This window comes from Perca flavescens, chromosome 4 (assembly GCF_004354835.1).
Source record: "Perca flavescens isolate YP-PL-M2 chromosome 4, PFLA_1.0, whole genome shotgun sequence".
Lineage (NCBI taxonomy): Eukaryota > Metazoa > Chordata > Actinopteri > Perciformes > Percidae > Perca > Perca flavescens.
In genome coordinates, this window is record NC_041334.1 from 34,159,579 (window position 1) to 34,179,273 (window position 19,695).

The window sequence follows — 19,695 nt, forward strand, 5'->3', positions numbered from 1 at the left end:
TTTTCTCCTCTGTTGGCAGCTGAGAAATGAATGCTAAGATTTGATTAAATTAGAATGAAAAATACACTCTGTGAATTAAGATTGAAGAGACGGATGACATTCAGATGTTTACTAGGATTAACTAGGAGTAATACGTAATTTTGGTATGTGTGCACCCGTGTGGCCTTCTCCAAACTGCATTAACATACACCACACCACAAATGGTATAAATATTGAGGCAAGGCCTTAAAATGCAGCTATTACAATAATTTAATTGGCTTAACCTTTCAGCCTTTCTACCCTTGTAGCAGTTTATTAGAATTACTTTTCCCGTTAAGTTGGAGGCTCTCTTTACCTGTGTGATAAAAAGATGTATAGCAGGATACACGTGAATGAGACAAAGTGCTAAATCTGTTAACTACACGCACAAACAAGTGGCTTCCATCAGACATGCAAAACTATATCCCCAAAACCTCCTCGTATATAACCAAACCACCAAAACACAATTTCCACATCAGATTAGCACAAAAAAAGGAAAGCTGTAGGCCACCAGCAATTGTCTTAATTTTTATTGCCATACAATCTAATGAAAATTAAAGAATGACCACAGAAACGATGCTTTCAGCAATTTCTGAATAATTATATAGTCATTTCCTTGAACATGAATGACTAGGTTATGCTAGTGCTATCACTAACAGGCCTGCTATCAAGCCAAGATGTTCAAGCAGGAAACAAGCAAGTATCCCACAGCTATGATTCGTCCATTTAGCCCCACTGTGGATGATATACAGACCAGGTGTAATATTGATATATATCGATAGGTGTGAATATGAATGTGGCTCTCCGTGGTGTAATAACTTACTGCTGCAAATTTTTTTACGTTAAATAAAGTTAGCAAACACCAGGAAAACACAGAGCAGAGCCAGCCGCTGACCTCAGGACAGCTTCAGATTCAGATTCAGATTCACTTTATTGCAGCTGCAACGGGGAGTTCAACCCAAGTTAGGTAAGCTTGCTAGCGACTTTATTGTTCATCACATTGTTTGTTAGCTTGTTAACGTCACCAGTTAGCTAACGTTGGCCTTTTTAAGGTTAACGGTAACGGTACAGTTAACAGCTAACGAGTCAGAAGTCGACGTTTGCATTTACAGTGAGCGAGCTGACGATAGCGTTACGTTTGTACGAGGCAAAACTCCGCAACAGCTCAATCGTGTCACTGACGTTACCCTTAACGTTACTTACTTACTCCTCTTCATCCCCTGTGGGACATAAGGCTGCAAGGAGATCTCTCCATCACATTTTATTCCTTGGCAACATGCTGCGCATCTCCCTGTGACAGGTGAATCTTGTCTAGCAGCTCCTTCAACTTTAGACACCAGCTAGCAAGCTCTAAAAAGGGCCAACTTCTTCTCAAGTCTTTGTTTGTGGTGTGACTGATTCACCTCTAGTCTCTAATCTTTTTAAAATGAATTTAAATAAAAAGGTTGATGATCGATCATATAATCATTTTCAAAACATTCAAAACTGTTACTGTTGTTTCTGTTTCAAAAGGCAGCAATAAATAAAAATCTGAAGTGTTCATGTTATTTCATACACTAGCAGTGAACTTAAGTAATGCATAATAATTGTGATTATTTTTCAGCTATAATCGTACCAACAAAAGGTATAATCGTTGCATCCCTACTCATCAACACCAGGTTTGATCTGACTTTAACATCTTTACAAAGACGCGATATCACAGATAGTACTGGATTGCCATGGAAACATCCCAATGCCAAGTACTGTACATGTTTAATGCAAATGGAACTGCCCCACAGTTTAAGGTAATTATTTACTCTTTAGCATACACTGTTATGCAGCTTGCTAGAGTATGTTGATTACACACATGACTTCACTGATGCTCAGGCCTTCTTCCAACTCCTCCTTGTTCATCTAACATGCTGCAGGGCTTGAAGGTGGAAGAGGGTCTTGTATTGTTGCCAACATCCAACCTAGCTCTACAATAATGAGCTCTGAGGGGCCCTGAACCTGACACAAGAAAGAAAAGCTATCAGTTAAAAATAACAGGCAGAACTATCGCTGTGGTCAAAGAATCATGTGGTATTTCAGTGGTTTAATATAATCTTGGAAAAAAAACAAAAATGCAAATCAAGCTGTGAATCACCACATGAAATCAGAAAACCCACCAGATATCTACGGATTGTGATTGTTTTATTCATGACAGGTGAGTTATACACTGTAAGTCTATTGCCCTGCAGGGCAACACAGCTTATTCAACCAGGACATTTAACTCTCCGCTTCATAGTGATACTTTTAGAGAGCTGTTCAAAGCTTTCCATGTCCTCTGGTTAGAATGCAGACGGCTAGATTCGAAATGACTACAACATGTTCAGACAGTAACCTGTGGGCTGCGAATCAAAAGCCTACATGCTTAGGTACAGACATGAGCCATTGTATGCAAATTCCATCAGCATAACAATCTCTCTGCTTTTAACAAACACAGGCGCAGCAATAAATAAGCACCAAACTACAGAACTGGTGTCAAACATCTTTCATTTATCTGTGGCATCTCTGGCGTGTCATCATTTGGGTTAGCCTTGATGTTAGACTGGTTTACAAAGCTATAAATTTGATGCTGCATTTAAAATAGGTGCCTGAATGTAACAGCCATCAATCACTTTGCCACAGCCCTATGGTGGTTGTAATCATTATGACACAGCAATGGCTGCATCCAGTTTTTTTCTTTTACCCATGTTAAATTGCTGTTTATGGCAATGAGAAGGCTTCTATTCCCAGAGGCCACAGTTAGTTAGACTGCCTTTTATTGTCTTACTGCTGGGTTGTGGCGCAGAGCGCAAACACTGTCACCAGCACCACCACCCCCATCCTCCTCCTCTATGCCTCTGTTCTCTGTTGGTTCTCAGAGCTATTATTTTTATCTGAAAACCTATACGGGGCCACAAAGAGAAAAGAGACATGAGAAAGTGATGGAGAGGGGAGGGTGGGCACACAGAGAGACAGAGTGGAGCAGGGGAAGAAAACTGTGATTCTTCTGAAGCTGTGATCGATGCTACCAGCATGTGTCTGCACGTTGCCAGCAAAAATGAGGGCTCTATTGATTTGCTCCCATATTTCAAAAAAAGTGGGTTCTCAACCCCAGATTTTCTTCTGTACTTCTATGAATTACCAGCTTCTTACTAAATAAAGCCTGGGATGCCAAACATCAATCTTAAGCATATTTTCTTTTTTTAAACATGTTGTTATGCAGATGGAACAAAAGACAGGTTTGTGAGAGCAACTGGGACATCTTTGGCACGGTAATGATGTTTCATGTGGATTTCTGAGTGTTGCTGGCCAATGGCTATTATCTTCTCATGGGTATTTACAGTACGCCTCGATCCAATTCACACACAAATATGTCAAGAAGTGAGAAAGCAGTACAAAAGCCACAATCAGGTTTAGAAATGCATCTTTTTTTTTCTCCTGGCAGTTTAACTGTGTGCACGTTCCCCAGCAGAGCTATAGAAATATACATGTCTGCAGGTGGATTAGCATCAGGAGGTCAAAGCTAATAGCATATTGGCACGTTTAACATCTGTGTGTATACCTACAGGGGCCTCTGCTACAATGAATTAAAATCTACAGTAAGTGTTAAAGTGTGTGTGCGTGTGTGTGTGTGTGTGTGTGTGTGTGTGTGTCTGCGTGTGCGTGTGTGTGTGTGTGGATGTGGATGTGGATGTGTGCATAGGATACAAGTCCTGCTCTTGTGTGAGTGCAGCTCTAAATATATATTCAGACAAGTAAGTCGTGCTTTGTTGGTGTCTAGGTTTTTTAAGGAAATGGATTCATAAAGGAGTCAGAGGTAGAATGATGAGCTCCCGCAGGTTTCGAGGGAGAGAAACAGACATAAAGACAGCTGAGATAATGTGTTCATGGTAAGAAAGCAAAGTAAGCAATAAAAACATAAAAAGATTAAATTCTTTACTGACATTAGAGCTGGCAATGAGAGGGAAACAGAATGGATTGAGTCGTGCTAAAGTTCTGCGGCAGAATATCTTCTTTTTATTCTGGTCAGCAAAGCATGTTTGCAGATGTGTCGGCCTCCCACAGACAAATCTGCATCACAACAGGATGGAGCATGGTCCCGTATTGTGATGTTTAAATCAGCCATCTGAATCCAACCAGAATGAGCTCTTTCAAACAGACAGTGTGTAGAAAGTGTGACAGAGTCCCCTCTGCTATAGTAACAATGGTATGTTTTCAATAAAGCAAGCCAATCATTGCTCAAGAGGTAACACACATTTAGCAGAAATACACCTAAAAACCTTGCCTAGACCTTGTCATTTCAACAAGATTAAAAGCAACAGCTTCCTCTAAATCCTATTTGGAAAGTTTCGCTGGAGGAAATAGATTCAAACTCAAACACGTAAATGGGCAAAAGTACAATCTGTGAAAAATGTAAAAACACAGAGAATGGTGAGTTTTAAATTGAATAAGTTGAGATGAGCTGCATAAGAAATAGTTTCCAGCGGTGAGCATTCACAAGTCACTAGGCAAATATGCCTGCATACAGCCCACTTTTTAGATCAAAATAGACAGCAAATTGATACAATCAAATCCAAAAAGCTTCCCCGCCATAGGAGATGCAATTTCCCCCTTTTTTTTCCATGATGGAGTCAGGATTTGTGTTTCTATTTTCTTTTATGGTGCCATCGTTTCCCAAACTGTTTCTTTTATGTGCCTCAGAGCCTGGTGAAAAATGGCAGGGACACTGTATATCTTTCAATACCAAGGCTAATCTGCAACACACACACATAGTTTATATGTAGCTGTATACGCCATTATAGTTGCTCTCATTCATTTGCTATTTAAACCTGTGAATATCAGCAAAGGTGAAACAAGCCCCAAATAAACTCTGATAGCACTTGTTATATGACTTTTTACTAGTAAGAGGTTAAACAACAATGTTAATCCTTAAAAATGTAATGTAAGGAGACACATTGCAATGGATATCCTAATGCAGTTTAATATACTCAATCCAAGCAGTTGGGTAGCGTGACAACACTTCTTTTTCTAACAGCTAGCTTGTGAACATAGAGCGGAGCAGCAATCAAGAGTGCAAATAATCTGATTTTGAATAGAAATTATGAGAAATATCAAAGCCTCCTGTTGCTTTCATTCAGTATATTAACACAAAAATGTGGAATTTATAATAAAACGGTCCAACAGTCTGTGGACTATTGAATTTTACAGCGAAAACACAGTGGAAGTATTTATTTAACTGTGAGGCATTTCATCTCCGCTGCTGAGGTAAAATCAGTGCCTCCATTTTAGTAAGGAAAGTTGTTAATTAATATGGAAATACAGAAAACCTTTCTTCCTATTTGATTGACAAGTTTACAGCTTTACCACTCTAAACAGGTATGACTCTCTCTCTCTCTCTCTCAGTGTGCTGTACATCTCTCTCTCCCTCATCCCTTTCCTTTGCTTACTAATGAGTCGTGAGATTGACAGCTGGATTACTGGGCTGGTTTGTAATCCTTTAATTTCTCCATTTAAGATAATCACTCTCTGGATGGAGTGCTGCCTACAAACACATTCACACACGAGAACACAAACACACACAATGCACAAAATATACTCCGTGCACATATAAATAAATAACTGTGTGGTAACACATTAAACAAAAGTGAACAAGAAAATATGGTAAAAACAAGAGCACGCAGGCGCCCTGATCAATTATAGATTCCAGGCTGAATTAATCCATAGGACAAAGTACGGCACAAGCTGCTCTATGGCAAGGGACCTTTTTGATATTAGAGTTTGTAGAACAAAGGCATGTTGACAGTGTAGTCTTTTAATTAAGGCGATAGAATAGCAAAAGCCTTGTGGCTTCAGAAATGGCGGTACAGTACAATACAGAGTGGCCCTCTGGAGATGCATTCAGCAGCTCAAAAGGATCAATGTGCTGAGTCGAGCCAAACGTAAATCATTTAGATTGGGCCATGTTTTTCATCTCCTACAGTGCTGCAGACTGAGGATATGAGTGTTGGAGAACATGAGAGGTCAAGTGGCAACACAAGGTCAAACTGCTTGGCTGTAATTCATCAATAAAGTGAGAGGCGATATGTCACTTTGAGTCTCTGACTCAGGAATGAAGAGGGGGTCGGGGAGGAAAACAAAAAGGCCTAGCTGAGCAAGAGGGCAGCTAGATTAGGTGGAGAGTCTCATAAATTCTCACAGCTTATCCCTCATTTAACGCTTACTGTAAAGATTTGCACATGATGATCAGCGTGTTCGCTGTCTCAACAGGAATTTGATGGAGGGTTAATATCAGTTTAGCCTCTGTGCGTTCAGTTGACAGACTGGGCTGGTATGTGTTATCTTATCACAGGGGATGGAGGTGTTACCCCTCTTTTCCACTGGGCCCCGGCGAACAATATCGTTTATGTCTCCTCTACAGCACCACAGACATCCTTTTCATAAGGACAACCCCAGAAAAGAGAAGCATGGAGTTTAACTGTAGGAGTGCCTGGAGTGGAAGGTACTGTAGATACTAGCTTAAAAAACATGTGATTGTTCTGTAAAGTACAAAGTAGAGACTTTCAATCATTGTTCCCAGGATCTTTTCCTTCTGTCTGTTCCAAAGGTTAGAAGTGAACTGGGGAAAAAGGTCTTTAAGTTTGCTGCTCCCTCTACCTGGAACAAGTTACAGGAATCTATGAAACGTATTTTCCTGATTAAATAAAGGTAAATAAATAATAACAAAATATATATAATCTGCGAGTCGGGCAGGCAAATCGCTCCGCTTCTGAGACGCTCCTGGTGTGGTATGGCACGTGGCGGAACAAAACCAGAACGCAGAGCAGACGTGCCCAGTGTAAAATGGGGGTTAGCCTCTAACAAAAGGTGACAAATGTCACTCGGTAACAAGAAAAGTGGCTTTAGGTAAATCCAAAGTTGTCTTATTTACATGTTGTCATCTTAGCTGGCTAACATTAGCCACAGGTAAGCCCACATTTAGGAATCACCTAGTTTTGTCAAGAGTTGGATGGTGGTTGTGTGTAAACACCACAGCTTAGTAAATCCCTCTAAATTGTATGGCTGCTTGTTAAACCACAATGTCTCCGTTTCTACACTTTAAAAACAAAAGATGAGACGAGTGGGCATGGAAGCTTGTTTAAAGCAACATGTGGTGGAGCTGGGCTGAGTACAACAGTAAAGTAACAAGTAATCTGCTGAGTAATGCAAAGTAATGTAGTTAATGAGTAATGTGTGATGAGTGGCTGATTACAGTTTTCAAGTAACTTGTTCTACCTCCAACTCCACCTGTCCTCAGTCTCCAACTCCCCTCCTCCCCCATCTACCCTCTTGGGGTCCAGGAGAAGCACAGGATGCATCTGAGGACTTGTGGATCCTCTCCAGCTGCCTGAGTTTATAAAAAATTCACTCCAGTAATTATAACATACCCAGAAGACTCGAATAGTGCGTTCCATCTGTACTCGGAAGTCGGATTTTCCGAGGTTGAAGTCGGAAACGCCCCCTGATCTCGGATTTCCGAGCTCGGAACTCAGACAACCTCCGAGTACCCCGAGTTCAAAATTCAACATGGATGCCCCGTGCATCAACAGTTGTGAAAGCTGTAGTAACATACAGTTTTTAGCACTTCTGTCTTATTTGTGTCTCATTAAATTAGTCATACACACAGTCCTGTCCAACTTTCATCTGTGGACTTGTTGCTTTGTTGTTTGTATGCACAAAAAACAGCGTAACGCGTTAACTATTGGTATTGCTAGAAATGGCTAACCTGGCTAGAGCTATCCCCACAATGATAAATCAACTTGTAAATGGAACAGATTCAACTTGGGTGTGACTTCATTCCCAGCTCCGGCTTCTCCGGCTTCCGAGTTCGGAGGTAAATAGAACACAGTATAACATTCAGGCCAGGTTTGAAGGAGATTGAATAGAGAAACTAGCTGCTCATGGTCACAGATGAAAGACTGAAAAAACGTACTCTACACAATATTTCAATTCTTGCTTTTTATTTGTGTGTATTCTATTTCTAGTGTGCCATTGAAAAGCCACCATTTTAGACTGATGATAATGGAAATGGAAAATTGGTTTAAACACAGCTTTACACATTATTTTCTGACAAGCGAGGTTTGCACTGAGCTCCCACTCTCTTCCTCTTTTTTCTATTAATTGCAATAATAATTTTCTACCTAAATGACACTGAAGTGTGCACTGTCATGACATTACAAACAAACATGGATAACATAAGTGACTAATTTGAGCTGAAGAAACACCACTTCAATACTAAAGACCTAATTTGTATTCAGATGCATGTAAATCCCACAAGAATAGAAGGGGGGGGGGACTTTGTAATGAACTGGTAGATTGTGGGTTACACTTACAGCTAAAAGGTGAAGCAGAGGTCTCCTGGTGGGAAAATTGTTCATTTCAGCATTACAACAAAAAAGCCAATAGAGTCTTAATCAAGGCCACCGATCGTTAACGGGCACAGACATGCAAAGCACTAATACACATTGATTGTGAGGGAGGGCAGCCAATTAGAGAAAAGGTTTTCGATAACAAATGCAAATAGTATTCAAGGTTATCAATGGTCATAAATGGAAGACGTGGTGTTCATTTCTTCAAAAGACTGCTATTTTTTAAACTTTCTTTGATAGTGTATGTAAAGAGAGGCATTCATCAGGAGGGTTAAACGGTAATTTGCAGACACTTTCTAAGAATTACAAAAGAAACACCACTTTAAACTCTGTCCATGCATGTTTTTTTGATACATTTACTCTTGCCTCCGCTCCAGAAATACAGTAGTAAGTCACTTGTTCCTCCTCCAACACAGTCTCTTTCTTATCTGTTAATCCCTTGCCAAGGACTCTCTTTTTTGGCTAACACCATCAGAAGCATCTAGTTTATTCTTGTTCCCCCTTATAATCACTCCATGTTTAAACCCACAGCCACTAGCCCTTGCAAATACAATCTGAGGTTTTTGAAAGTCAGAATTTAGGGCACAATTAGCTCACCTCTGTTTTGTCAGGAAATGTAGATCTATTACCATAATCTCACCCAGTAGAGTGCAAACAGAGACCATGAACAGCACTTAAAAAAAATGCTGCAGGAGTCTTAGCCGTCGGGCTCGTTTCTTGACAGCTTCCCTTGTCTACATGCAAGGAGGTCGAGATGAATCATGCCTGTCTCTAACTGGGCACCAGAAGGCAAAGCAATGAAACTATTTTGTAATGAAACTCCATGAGAGCATATAACATGACCCAGCGACCATCAGACTACAGCTAATATCGGTACACAGCGAGAGGAGCTCAGTGGAGATCAGTGCACTAGAACTAATAAAATTCACATGGAACCCCTGACAAGAGGCAATAATATTTCTGCTGACAGACGGTTTCCATCTATCAAAACCCCTTTTTTACTTACTACCTCCACTGAGGAAATGACTACAAAACAGGATGAAAAGGATTGTGCTGTGGCAGGTACTATATCTTGGGTGGCTTGCTTGATGGAATTGGCTCAGCATGTATGTCATGTTGTAGGGAGTTTGAGGGATATGGGAGCGTAGCTTGGTTTGGTAAGAAGGCAGCTGAGATAAAGAGAAATGATGTGGCTCATCTTCTGTACCTGTATTCTATCAGCTCGCCACAGACTTCAGGTCCTGGCTGCAGAGATGAAAGACTCTCTGGAGGACAAGAGCGACGTTCGTGAGTCAGAGGAAAATGGCATTCCGCTTATCAAATGCCTGGAAACGTAATCCCCCCCCCCCCCCACCCCAGCCTCCCTCAGTCCTTGGGTCTGGACGTACTTATGAAAGCCCTGTCACTTTGGATAGTAGGTTAGGAGTCAGGAGTTCTACACAGCGAACGGCGAGCTGGCTGTTTCAAAGCAGATATGGCTCTTTGCCAGATTTCCCTGCTGTAGTCTAATTGGGGTCATGTTACAAGTCATTTTGTATGTGTAACTTTTAGAGATGGAATTAAACAATAGGAAATCCATGCCAAAAGCGTATAGCTGATGGAGGCATGATCCTCCTTAAATTAATCTTTTTGATTAAAGTACAGTGTGTGCAATTTTTTAACCGCAATAGAAAAACCCAATTTTAAATTAAAAGCCCTGGGATGAAGAAAGCGAGAAAAAGATACCCAATTGCGCATTATTTTTTCATAGAGCAAGTTCATCTCCAGTGATTTAAGAGACAACACAGGGACTGAAAATGAAAACAAGCCCATTTCCTTTTGAAAGGCCAGTGTGGAGTCAAGGTGGAAAAACACAGGCTTCATGAAAAGATATTTTTATGCTTGGTTAAGGAATACACACATCTTTTGTGATGCTGTCCGCCAAAAAAACATTTAGGTATCATCAATACTTTCTTTTATCTCATTTGCCCGCAACAAAGTTGCCCTCTGCTGCATTTTTGAAGCCTGACATTGAGAAACTGAAATCAATTTCTCTACAAAAACAAGGTTTCTCCAATCCAGGAAATCCATCAAAGTCATTTTCTTTGTCACATAATCTTGGCGACATGAAGCAAAATATGCAGTCACACAGGCATCTAAATCACACAGAGCAGTGTTGTTCACTCTCTCTCAGGACTGGCCAGGGGGCAAAGGGTGAAACTCATCACTGCTGTTTTTTCAAATATGCGTTGACAGTGACTTAAAGAGACACTATCCCGACTGAACTGTATTTCAAATCAATTTCTTTTGTGCTGAGGCCACATCCCCTTGTCCGTGTTCCTAGGTGTCTGTTCCGGCTCTCGGCACGAGGTGATGGTTTACACAGCGATGTGCAATCACTGGAATATTTCTTTTCATGACTTATCTGCCCACAGCGGGAATCTGCACGGACCACGACTCAAGGCCCCGGCTGTCTGCTTGCCTGTGTGCCACAGCCTCCCCCTCCAATCCTGACCCAGCTCTTAGACCAACATCTCCATGGGTGCATGGGATGATTTATTCAGCACAACTTTGCGGCAGGGCAGAGATTTGTGAGTTAGTCAAACAAAGGTCTTTTATGGTCAACCACAAAGCAATAACAGCCTTTTTAACCTAAAGCCAGTCAGCGAAGAATGACCAAAGGGGGCACTGAATGATGCATTACGATTCAAAAATGACCTTTCAAGTCTTAACCAGACACTTCACTTTACCTACAGGGGACACAATAGAAAAGAAAGCATGTTTAAAGGACCATACCGACGTTTTCGCAAAATGTTGTGTATTCACTACCTATTTACTATCATTACAAATCATCAGTGTGGCTCGACATTTTGTTGGCACAATTCAGAAATGCGCAGTCGAAAATCTTTTAGCTAACACAAAGCTACGCTTTCTGTACGCCAAAACAACGAACTGTCCGAAACACTTTTCTCCCCCACTCGCATTCCTGTTCCACACTATACAACCATGGTTCCACACCGCTGTCTTCCGGCAAGTCACCTCGAAAGATTTCAGGACTTCACCATCTTTCCATAATGTAGTCAGACACTTATAATAACAACCTGAGCCTGTCATTGGCAAAAACAGCACTTTTAGTGAACGTACATTGACGGTGAGCATTTGCCCGAAAGGATTAGATCACAGTGTGGTTCGCGGCTGCCGGTTACAGCGTTCTCGCTCAATACAGGACCAATTTCAAAGACTTTTGTTCACGTTAGTCACTTAGACCCACATGTATGGGAAAATAGGGCCCAGGTTAAAAAATATTGAAATTACCCTTGAAGCACATACTATTGTGCATAAGGTGTATGTAACAAGAACATCAAGAAACATTTTCTAACAATTAATTTTACATCCCAAATGTTAATCAGTCCCAAAATACTCACACATGATCAAAACAATAAAAAGAAGAATAAAAAACTCCCACCTTCCACCTCAGCATGAAAAGAGCTGCGGTCCACACATTGTTCAGCGACTGGAAACAGAGGCCAGGTTCACAATGCACCTGCTGGGCCACAGCTCTTTAGTCCTTCCCCCATCGTTCACTGTCTATCTCTCCGGGGAGACAACAGCAACAGCCCACAGCAGTCCAGCAACCCCCTAGCCAGCTCTTGAGAATCCCAGACCCTCCCTCATCTCATGCCCAGCCCATTCATTTTCTTGAAAAGTGACAGTTTCAGGTTATACATATTGTGGCGTTAGTATTAAAAGCTTCCTCCCGCTTTGTATCCCACTGTATAGAAAACAGATCTTCAGTAAGGCTAGCCCCTGCACATTCATCATTGCATGAGGACTTACTGTAAGATGCTGCAGCCCCTGTCCCTGTAAGTGGCCAGTTGGGAGGACAGCATTGCTCCCAGATTGATTTTCACAAAGAACAAACACAGAGACTGACAAAATGAAAGCCAGAGACTGGAAGCAAAGGTAATATAAGATCACAGCTGGAGCTGATGCAGCATATAAGGCAAATCAAAGCTTTGCTGTGACCTTTTTTAGTTGTTAATATGTACACCAGGAAATGTCACGTGTGTAACATCCACCCCCTGAGACAGACGTGCATAAAACACACACAAACACAGAGGAGGAACCTACATACGTTATCTGTCTAGACACATCACTCTCTGTTAACATCGTTTGGGTCAGTAAGGACGCCTCAGCCCATTTCCAAACTGGCAGAAGCCTTGAGCTCCGAGCCCCTTCAGGCAAACTCGCTCCCCACTGACCGGCTGCACTGTCCTTGTCAGCCTCCTAAATAACAAAATAACCTCCAGAATAAGTCAATTGTTTTGCTCGCGGGCTGGAAAATGCTCAAACAGCTGTAACAATGAGAATGCCATTTCCTCCTGGCAAACAGCATTTCACATAATAATAGACAAATATTTGGCTATGAAAGCAAAGTGTCAGGGGAGAGCTGAGCTTATTGTACAAGGTTGTTGAGATGTGGACCGCGAGTGTGAGTACCAGTGTAGAATAGGTCAGAGGAAAGAAATAGAAGGAAGTGCGGAACATCCTAAATATTGGGCCCATATTACTCCAAATCCACAGTGTAGATATGAAACTCTGCAATATGCTGAAGCACCCTCATCTTGGGGGTGATTTCTCCACATTGTAGTTGTAGTTTAGAGGTTCAGACATAACCTGCTCTATGTTCTAGAAGCACATCCAGTTAACGTCAAAGGTTTTGTTTATCTGACAATTATGCAAATTAGAACCTTAGGATGTGATTGAGAGGAATTTTTTTTCCATTATGGCAGATTCACTAGCAAATAGAAGAGACACGCTGAAGAAGCCCCAGCATCACCTCACAGTAGATTCAGTACACTGCCTGCTCTGAAAAGAAATGGAGCAAACGAAAACAGAATTAAATTCCTCCGAAAAACAGAAATAATAAAAGGGCTGGAACATGTATTACACTAAACAGCGGGAATAAAATAAAGATTTGGGGAGTAGGGAACGGGCCGTTTAAATGAGTTTGCGTTTGTCAGCCTGCTGCGTTGTCAATCAAAAAAGAAGAAATGCATTGGTTTTCCTTTAGTGCAATCAGAGTAATTTAGGTGTTCATTCATCAAAGAAACTCCATTTCAAATGACAACTCTTGAACAGAATGCATCAAACACCTGCTGTCCCATCACGGTTAATCACATCCCAAGATTCTTTAACCCAAGCTTCATCACAGCTGGATCTTTCTGCCTGAACATATGCATGTCTGTTCATACGATGAGCTGCTTATGTTGCACAGCCACAACCAGAGTGTGTTCTGGCCTTTAGGTGTCATAGAAAGCCCCCCCCCCACACACACACACACACACACACACAAGGTGTAGACACACACTTACTCACTCAGTCACACTATAAGGTTTGGGGACACATCTGGGCAGAGAAGAGAAAATATCATCAGTCAATAAATGAGATCCAGCGAGCGGCAGGCTTACCTTTGAGAATGCTTTGACCGTGCAATACGTCTCTCGAGACAATCACTGTGTAGAAGTTCTGGGAGAAGCCTGGTCTGCATGGGGGTTTGAGGGGCTGGACTGCCTTACTCCCCTGAGGAATAAAACAAGTCGGGCTGTTAAGCATTGGCAAATTGACTTGCAGTCTTGCAATATCGAACCTAACAGTTTCTCTGGATACAGTGAGTGATTTGCTGCAGACGACAGCATGCTGCACTTGGACCTCCACGGTGTGGAATTATAATCATCATTACGACCATCTGTTGAATGAAATAAAAATGATGACACAAGTCCTGATAATGACATCAATGATAATCATTTTAAAGATGATGACTACGGCTAGCAGGAAATGTTTAACCTAAACATCCATTAATGCATGCTGACTGGACTGTGAGAGAGGGAGAGCACAGAAAGAAGCCTTTGCATTGAATGCATTTAATTATACTGGTTAAATATTAGCCTATGTGTTGCAGGCACAGTTCTTCCAGCAGGCATTTCACTCTCCACAGAATACACCTACATGTGATGCACATCATTCATCATATCAATGTATATTTTTATTAAGAAAACATGTTACACTTTGATGCATTATACGGCATTCAAGCAACCCAATATCTGTCTGCACATCAACAAAGCTGATGTAGCAAAGCTATACGGCATACATTTAGGAAGCAAAGCTGTTTTTAGAGCACTATTCGCCTAAGTTTGAAAATAAAGTAATGTTAGCTTTCGCAGTTGTTGATGTGTTCCTTAAAACCATCCTTCTTTAATAAGCACTAAATTAAGTAACCAAGTCGTCAACTGAGCCACTCATCCCAGAAATGTAGAACAGGAGAAATGATGGTGCGTAAACGAAGTTGATCGCAGCCAAAAGAAAGAGAAGCCCCTCCAGGAACCACTGTCCTCTGCAATAATGCACTGCAGTTTATTTAGGGCGAGAGGACGGGGAGGCGAGCGAACAGAGCTGCCAGTGACTTTTTTTCACCACACTAACACAAAAAAATATTCTTGACCTTAAACGTCGCCGTATTAAGCTCGATTACACGCATCACGCTGCCTTTAGCGCAACGCTGCGGGGGAAAGTGAGCCTCTCACAGCCACTTTCGTGGGCTCATGCGCGCGCTCCACAGCCCAAGTTAGCACAACAGCAGTGCAGCACTTCCACTACACTGTTACAGCCGAAAAGACGTGAAGAAATGAATTAATCTTACCGAGGATGTGCCCACAAGTAAGGTGCAAGCCAGGATGATGCAGCCAACCTTCATCTTTGCAAAATCGCTTGTTGGGGGTAAAAAAGGGAACGAGATGAGTCTCCTGCGCCAAATGCACCTCAGTAATTCCCGGATCCCTGTTTCTTCTCTTTCGGGTGCTGAGTGAATGACCGTCCCTACTTGTCTGGCGCAAAAGTGCCGCTGAGACAGAGGTGCTGCGCTGCGCTCCGTCCAGAGGAAGCCGATGCCCATTGGATAACAGCGTCACTACAACCCCTCCTACCGCACGGCGGAGCAGGCAAGGCAGTGTGCACTATGTGCGTTTCAAATGACTCCCTGTGATGATGCCCCGTGCACTTAGGGGGGGGGGGGGGGGGGATTGGATTGGGAATGGATGCATTTTCCAGGCTATTTAGATTCATATTTTCACTTCAGATGGAGCCAAGGCGGGTCCGGCGGTGTGAGTGGCAACCAACCATCCGAGTCTTTTCATGTGTCCATCGGCTAACTGGAGTCTATTTCACACCCCAGTTACCCCCTCTGCCCCTGATCCGCGGTACAACGGCAAGAGCTGCCGAGTTATTAGCTTTTTATTAAAGCTTTTTTTTATTTACTATATGATAGACCACTGCGGGATGAAAATGTAAGGTGGGGGGATCTCTTTGGTTTTACAATTATTTACTTATTTTTTATACTGAGGGATTAGTGTTTCAGGAACCTTGTTGTGTATGTATGTTTGTAATAGTAATGGCAGCAGCATGGGGGCTGACCTGAGAAAAATAAAGTTGAACTTTGATGATCTACAGGAAATGTGTCCAAATCATGTTGTTCCCTATTCAGTCTTCAAATATTTTTCATTAAACAGGTGAGGATAATTACTTCTTATGTAGGATGTTTCCATTTATTGTTATATATGAGGTATTTTCTGCCTCTAGCTTAATGCCTTAATCACTCTGCTGGAGAGAAGAATGTGGAACAATCTCTTGCCCCATTTGGACAGATATGAGTTAATTCTTTAGAAAAATACAATTTGAGACTTAGACTTATACATTTACAGTTGCTGTACAGTAGTCTGAAATAAAGCCTGGGAAAAGTGTGAACCTTGCCTTTAACTGGTCTCACAATTTAATTATGTTGACATTTCCAAAGCCTCAGATCAGTGGCTCAATTTCCATATCTGAGAGGTCATGACAATTTAATCCCATCAAAAGGAATAGGACAGTATTGCAGTGTCAATCAACACAGCCCAGTGTCGGCCCCTGTCACTGCCATTCACTTTGCTGCTTTATTTCCACCACTAACTCCTACAATGTTGAAAAACGGTCTCTGAACAGATTTATTTTTCTTTCCGTTTTTTTTTCTTTCAACGTTATCTTCAAAATAAACTGATAATTAAGAAGTACTCTGATCTAGTTGACTACAGCTCAGTGTTTCTTTCCAGAGGGCAGGATTTTTTTAAGGTCAGAGATATCAGAAATACACTCCCCTCATCTCCCTTCAGGACATTGTGCTTTTGCTTTTATTAAATCCAGGAAAACTTGGCAGAGGAACTGTATGACAAGGATTTAAAACATACGCCTTGTACAATAAACAATGCCTCTAATAAATAACAGCACATCTTTGTATCAGTCACTGTCATTTCCTCACATGGGACCAGCTGCTGACAGGAAGGAGGGTTAAGAGGAAAAGAGCTCCGAGTTCCAGAGAGAAAATGACTGAGTGTGCTGAATGTGGCACGTCCTCGAGAGAAAAATACTCCTGCCAGCGCTGCTATTTCCTGCATTCAGAAGTTAGGCCATTCACCTAAGTAGTAACAACAGTACAGTGCATAAAGTGACCATTGCCAGATCCCCCCCGCCCACCCATCTTGCCACAGCACAAACACAATGATATTCATGAAATTATTGTTTTGCTGAATTAGAACCCTGAAGAACCAGCCAGTTTTCAAGTCAATTATTCCTCTCAAGCATCGAGCATTTGCCTAATAAAAATACCATCTGGGCACTTGAAGTGAATTGGTTTAAGGCTGTGCTGAATAATTAAACAAATCTTCCAAAATGATTCCCAGTTCTCCTTTTATAGAGGGGAAATACGTTACTGGAACACCTTGCCCTAGACTATACAGGCTGACAAATTCTACTTTCCATTTGTTGAATTGCTTTTGCTCTTCTAGTGCAGTAATTTGTGAAGAGTTATATGTTATTCTCAAGCATCTCATAATATTTTGGTTTCTCTTTTTTTTTGGCCTGGTTGAACACCAGAAGCCAAATGTATTAAGGGACAATACTTTAATACGCACATTTTGTTTTGAGAACGGCAGATTTACAACAGCTCAGTTTTTCTGTATTGCATTTATCACCAAGGCACAACATTTGTAAGGGCTCATTGGGAATTTAATGATCCTGCTTGCATACATTAGGGCCAACCAGTTCTCGATCACTTAGGTCTGATACCAGCATAATTAGGGAAGACATTTAACCTACTAAAGATTTATTTTCATGATATACTTGTTGCTCAACTTCAACCCTTTTAGCCCCAGCATACACACTGGCGTTCCACCCACTGTTTACATGAACTGATGCTGTTAAAATTAAAAGCCCTCTAGTGGTTCACTCCGTCTATTTTCGGGGGAATCGCAGAGAAGCAGCTCCTTAAATATCATGCGCAAATATTTTGATATGCAGTAACTGGTATAAGTTTCTGACTCTCAACAATGCTAAGTTTTATACATTTATAATGTATGTTGATTATGCGATGGAGTAGTTTTCTTATGCATTTTGTCACATACTCGTGAATTGCTCTGGAATTAACTCACTGTTTATAACATGCAATGTTAAAAGTTTCACTTCGGAGCTATCGCAGTCATTATCAGTAGTTCTTTGTGGACGTCAAGCAGTGTGCATGAAGGATTATATTCTGCATCGAATATTTACTGTATATTATACATACATATTAATACTGCTGCCTGCATACATATTGCTTCGTGCCTTATGCTCACTCATTGGCAAGTAGTGCAATATTCATTGTATCTGGTAAGTGGTCTATCAATACAAGAATTGTAAGAGCATTTTCATTGGTTTTGGTTGTAGGACACAAATTGTACACTAGTTTCACAAGCATACTTTCAAGTGATGTCTATCTAGGTAGGAACTTTTCAACAGGTGACAGGGGGTGCTGTAAATTGGAGGAGCACAAATAGTTTTTGACTGCATCAAATCGCTACACACCGCAATGCATGTGGATGTGTAAATGTTTGCTGGCGGAGCTGATGGACACATGATTCTTGCACGTTCATTAGAAGACCATTGTGATCAATGAATTTCCATCAACGCAACGACGACTATTGAGTCTGTGAATTCAAGTAGTAGGCCACAGAACGGTGTAAGGTAGAGAGTGCAGCTAGTTTTACTAGCCTTAGACAGTTTGTTTTAAGTCCGTATAGCAGCCCCTCAGTGGCTTTAAGTTTTTAGGCTTAGCCAATATAAGAAATATTTTCAGCACTAATTGCGTTTATTGTGTACAATGACGTCATATCATCGTTGCCAGCTATCGACGATTTTAATTGATATTTAATTGTCTTATCAAACAGGCTGCAATCACTTCATCACATATCACATAGCTGGTAAGGCAACTAATGGGACGGCCTGAAATATTACCAGTTGCATAGAACTCTTAAAAACCTCCTACGTTAGCACTATATCGGTGCTGAGTTCTGCAAATCACCGATGTCTGGCTAATCCCTGGTAAATGATGCATGGAACCGGTGGTAGGTCTGGTTTCATAATCACTACGCTGTTTACTCACCTTTCCGGTCATGGCTGACCTCGGCAGTTAGTCATGCATCGTTCACCGTGCGTAGACTCACTCATGGCGCATCAAACTCAGCGTGGTATATGCATCATGGTCGTCGCGACCTCTTATTCCATCACTTTTGATCCTAATTGTAGTATCCTATGTCTGATTTTCTATTTCTATTTTACCAAGATATCTGCCGATGCCCGCTAAAGGTAGGTATTTTGTTGTATTTACCCGGACACATTCAAATCACTTATTAAGGAATTACCTTCATTGGCACAATTCATCGTCCGTTGATTGCTGGTTGGTATTCACTTTCTTTTCGTATGCTTGTTATGTGCGGATTGCTTCGCTGTCTTAACACCCTAGCGTCAGCTTAGTATCTGAGTACTACGAAGACGAATAAAAACTTGATAATGCGTGCACTTGCATTTTACTTGTGCTTCGTTTTAGTTTTTGGGGGGATTCCTTATACTAGCTATGGTGGCAGTAGATCTATCTTACCTGGCAAAGCGGTGGTTATTCATTGTTCTTATCATAGCATGTTTAATGCAAACTCATCTTTGCAGCAGGTTGAACAGGTTTTCATCTCTGCATTACGTTTAACAGTATTTCATCTTTGCAGCAGGGAGCTTTACTGCATTTATAACGGGATCTTATCATGTCTGACGTCCTCATCACTGAGCACCTTTTACATGATGTCATTGCAGCGTGGTCAACTAGACCTCATCATTTCAGCATGTCCTCTTCTTTGCAGCATGTTTAACCTGTCATTTTCTTGCAGCATGGTTA

At 41.4% G+C, this 19,695-nt stretch overlaps 1 protein-coding gene across 4 annotated transcripts in view; it reads right to left on the bottom strand.

Moving 5' to 3' along the window:
* LOC114554647 (cadherin-4) overlaps positions 1-19,285 on the bottom strand; it is a 226,120-nt gene extending 206,835 nt beyond the window's left edge. For 2 of the 4 annotated variants that reach the window (XM_028576605.1, XM_028576604.1), the window contains exons 1-2: positions 15,109-15,397; positions 13,880-13,991 (exon numbers count right to left, since the gene is read on the bottom strand). In XM_028576605.1, coding sequence (XP_028432406.1) covers positions 13,880-13,991; positions 15,109-15,360 — 364 coding nt within the window. In that variant the 5' untranslated portion in view covers positions 15,361-15,397. Of the gene's footprint in view, positions 1-13,879; positions 13,992-15,108; positions 15,398-18,912; positions 19,011-19,171 lie in introns of those variants that run through there. The other 2 variants (XM_028576607.1, XM_028576606.1) reach the window with 2 other exon arrangements.
* Between the last annotated feature and the right edge of the window lie 410 nt (positions 19,286-19,695).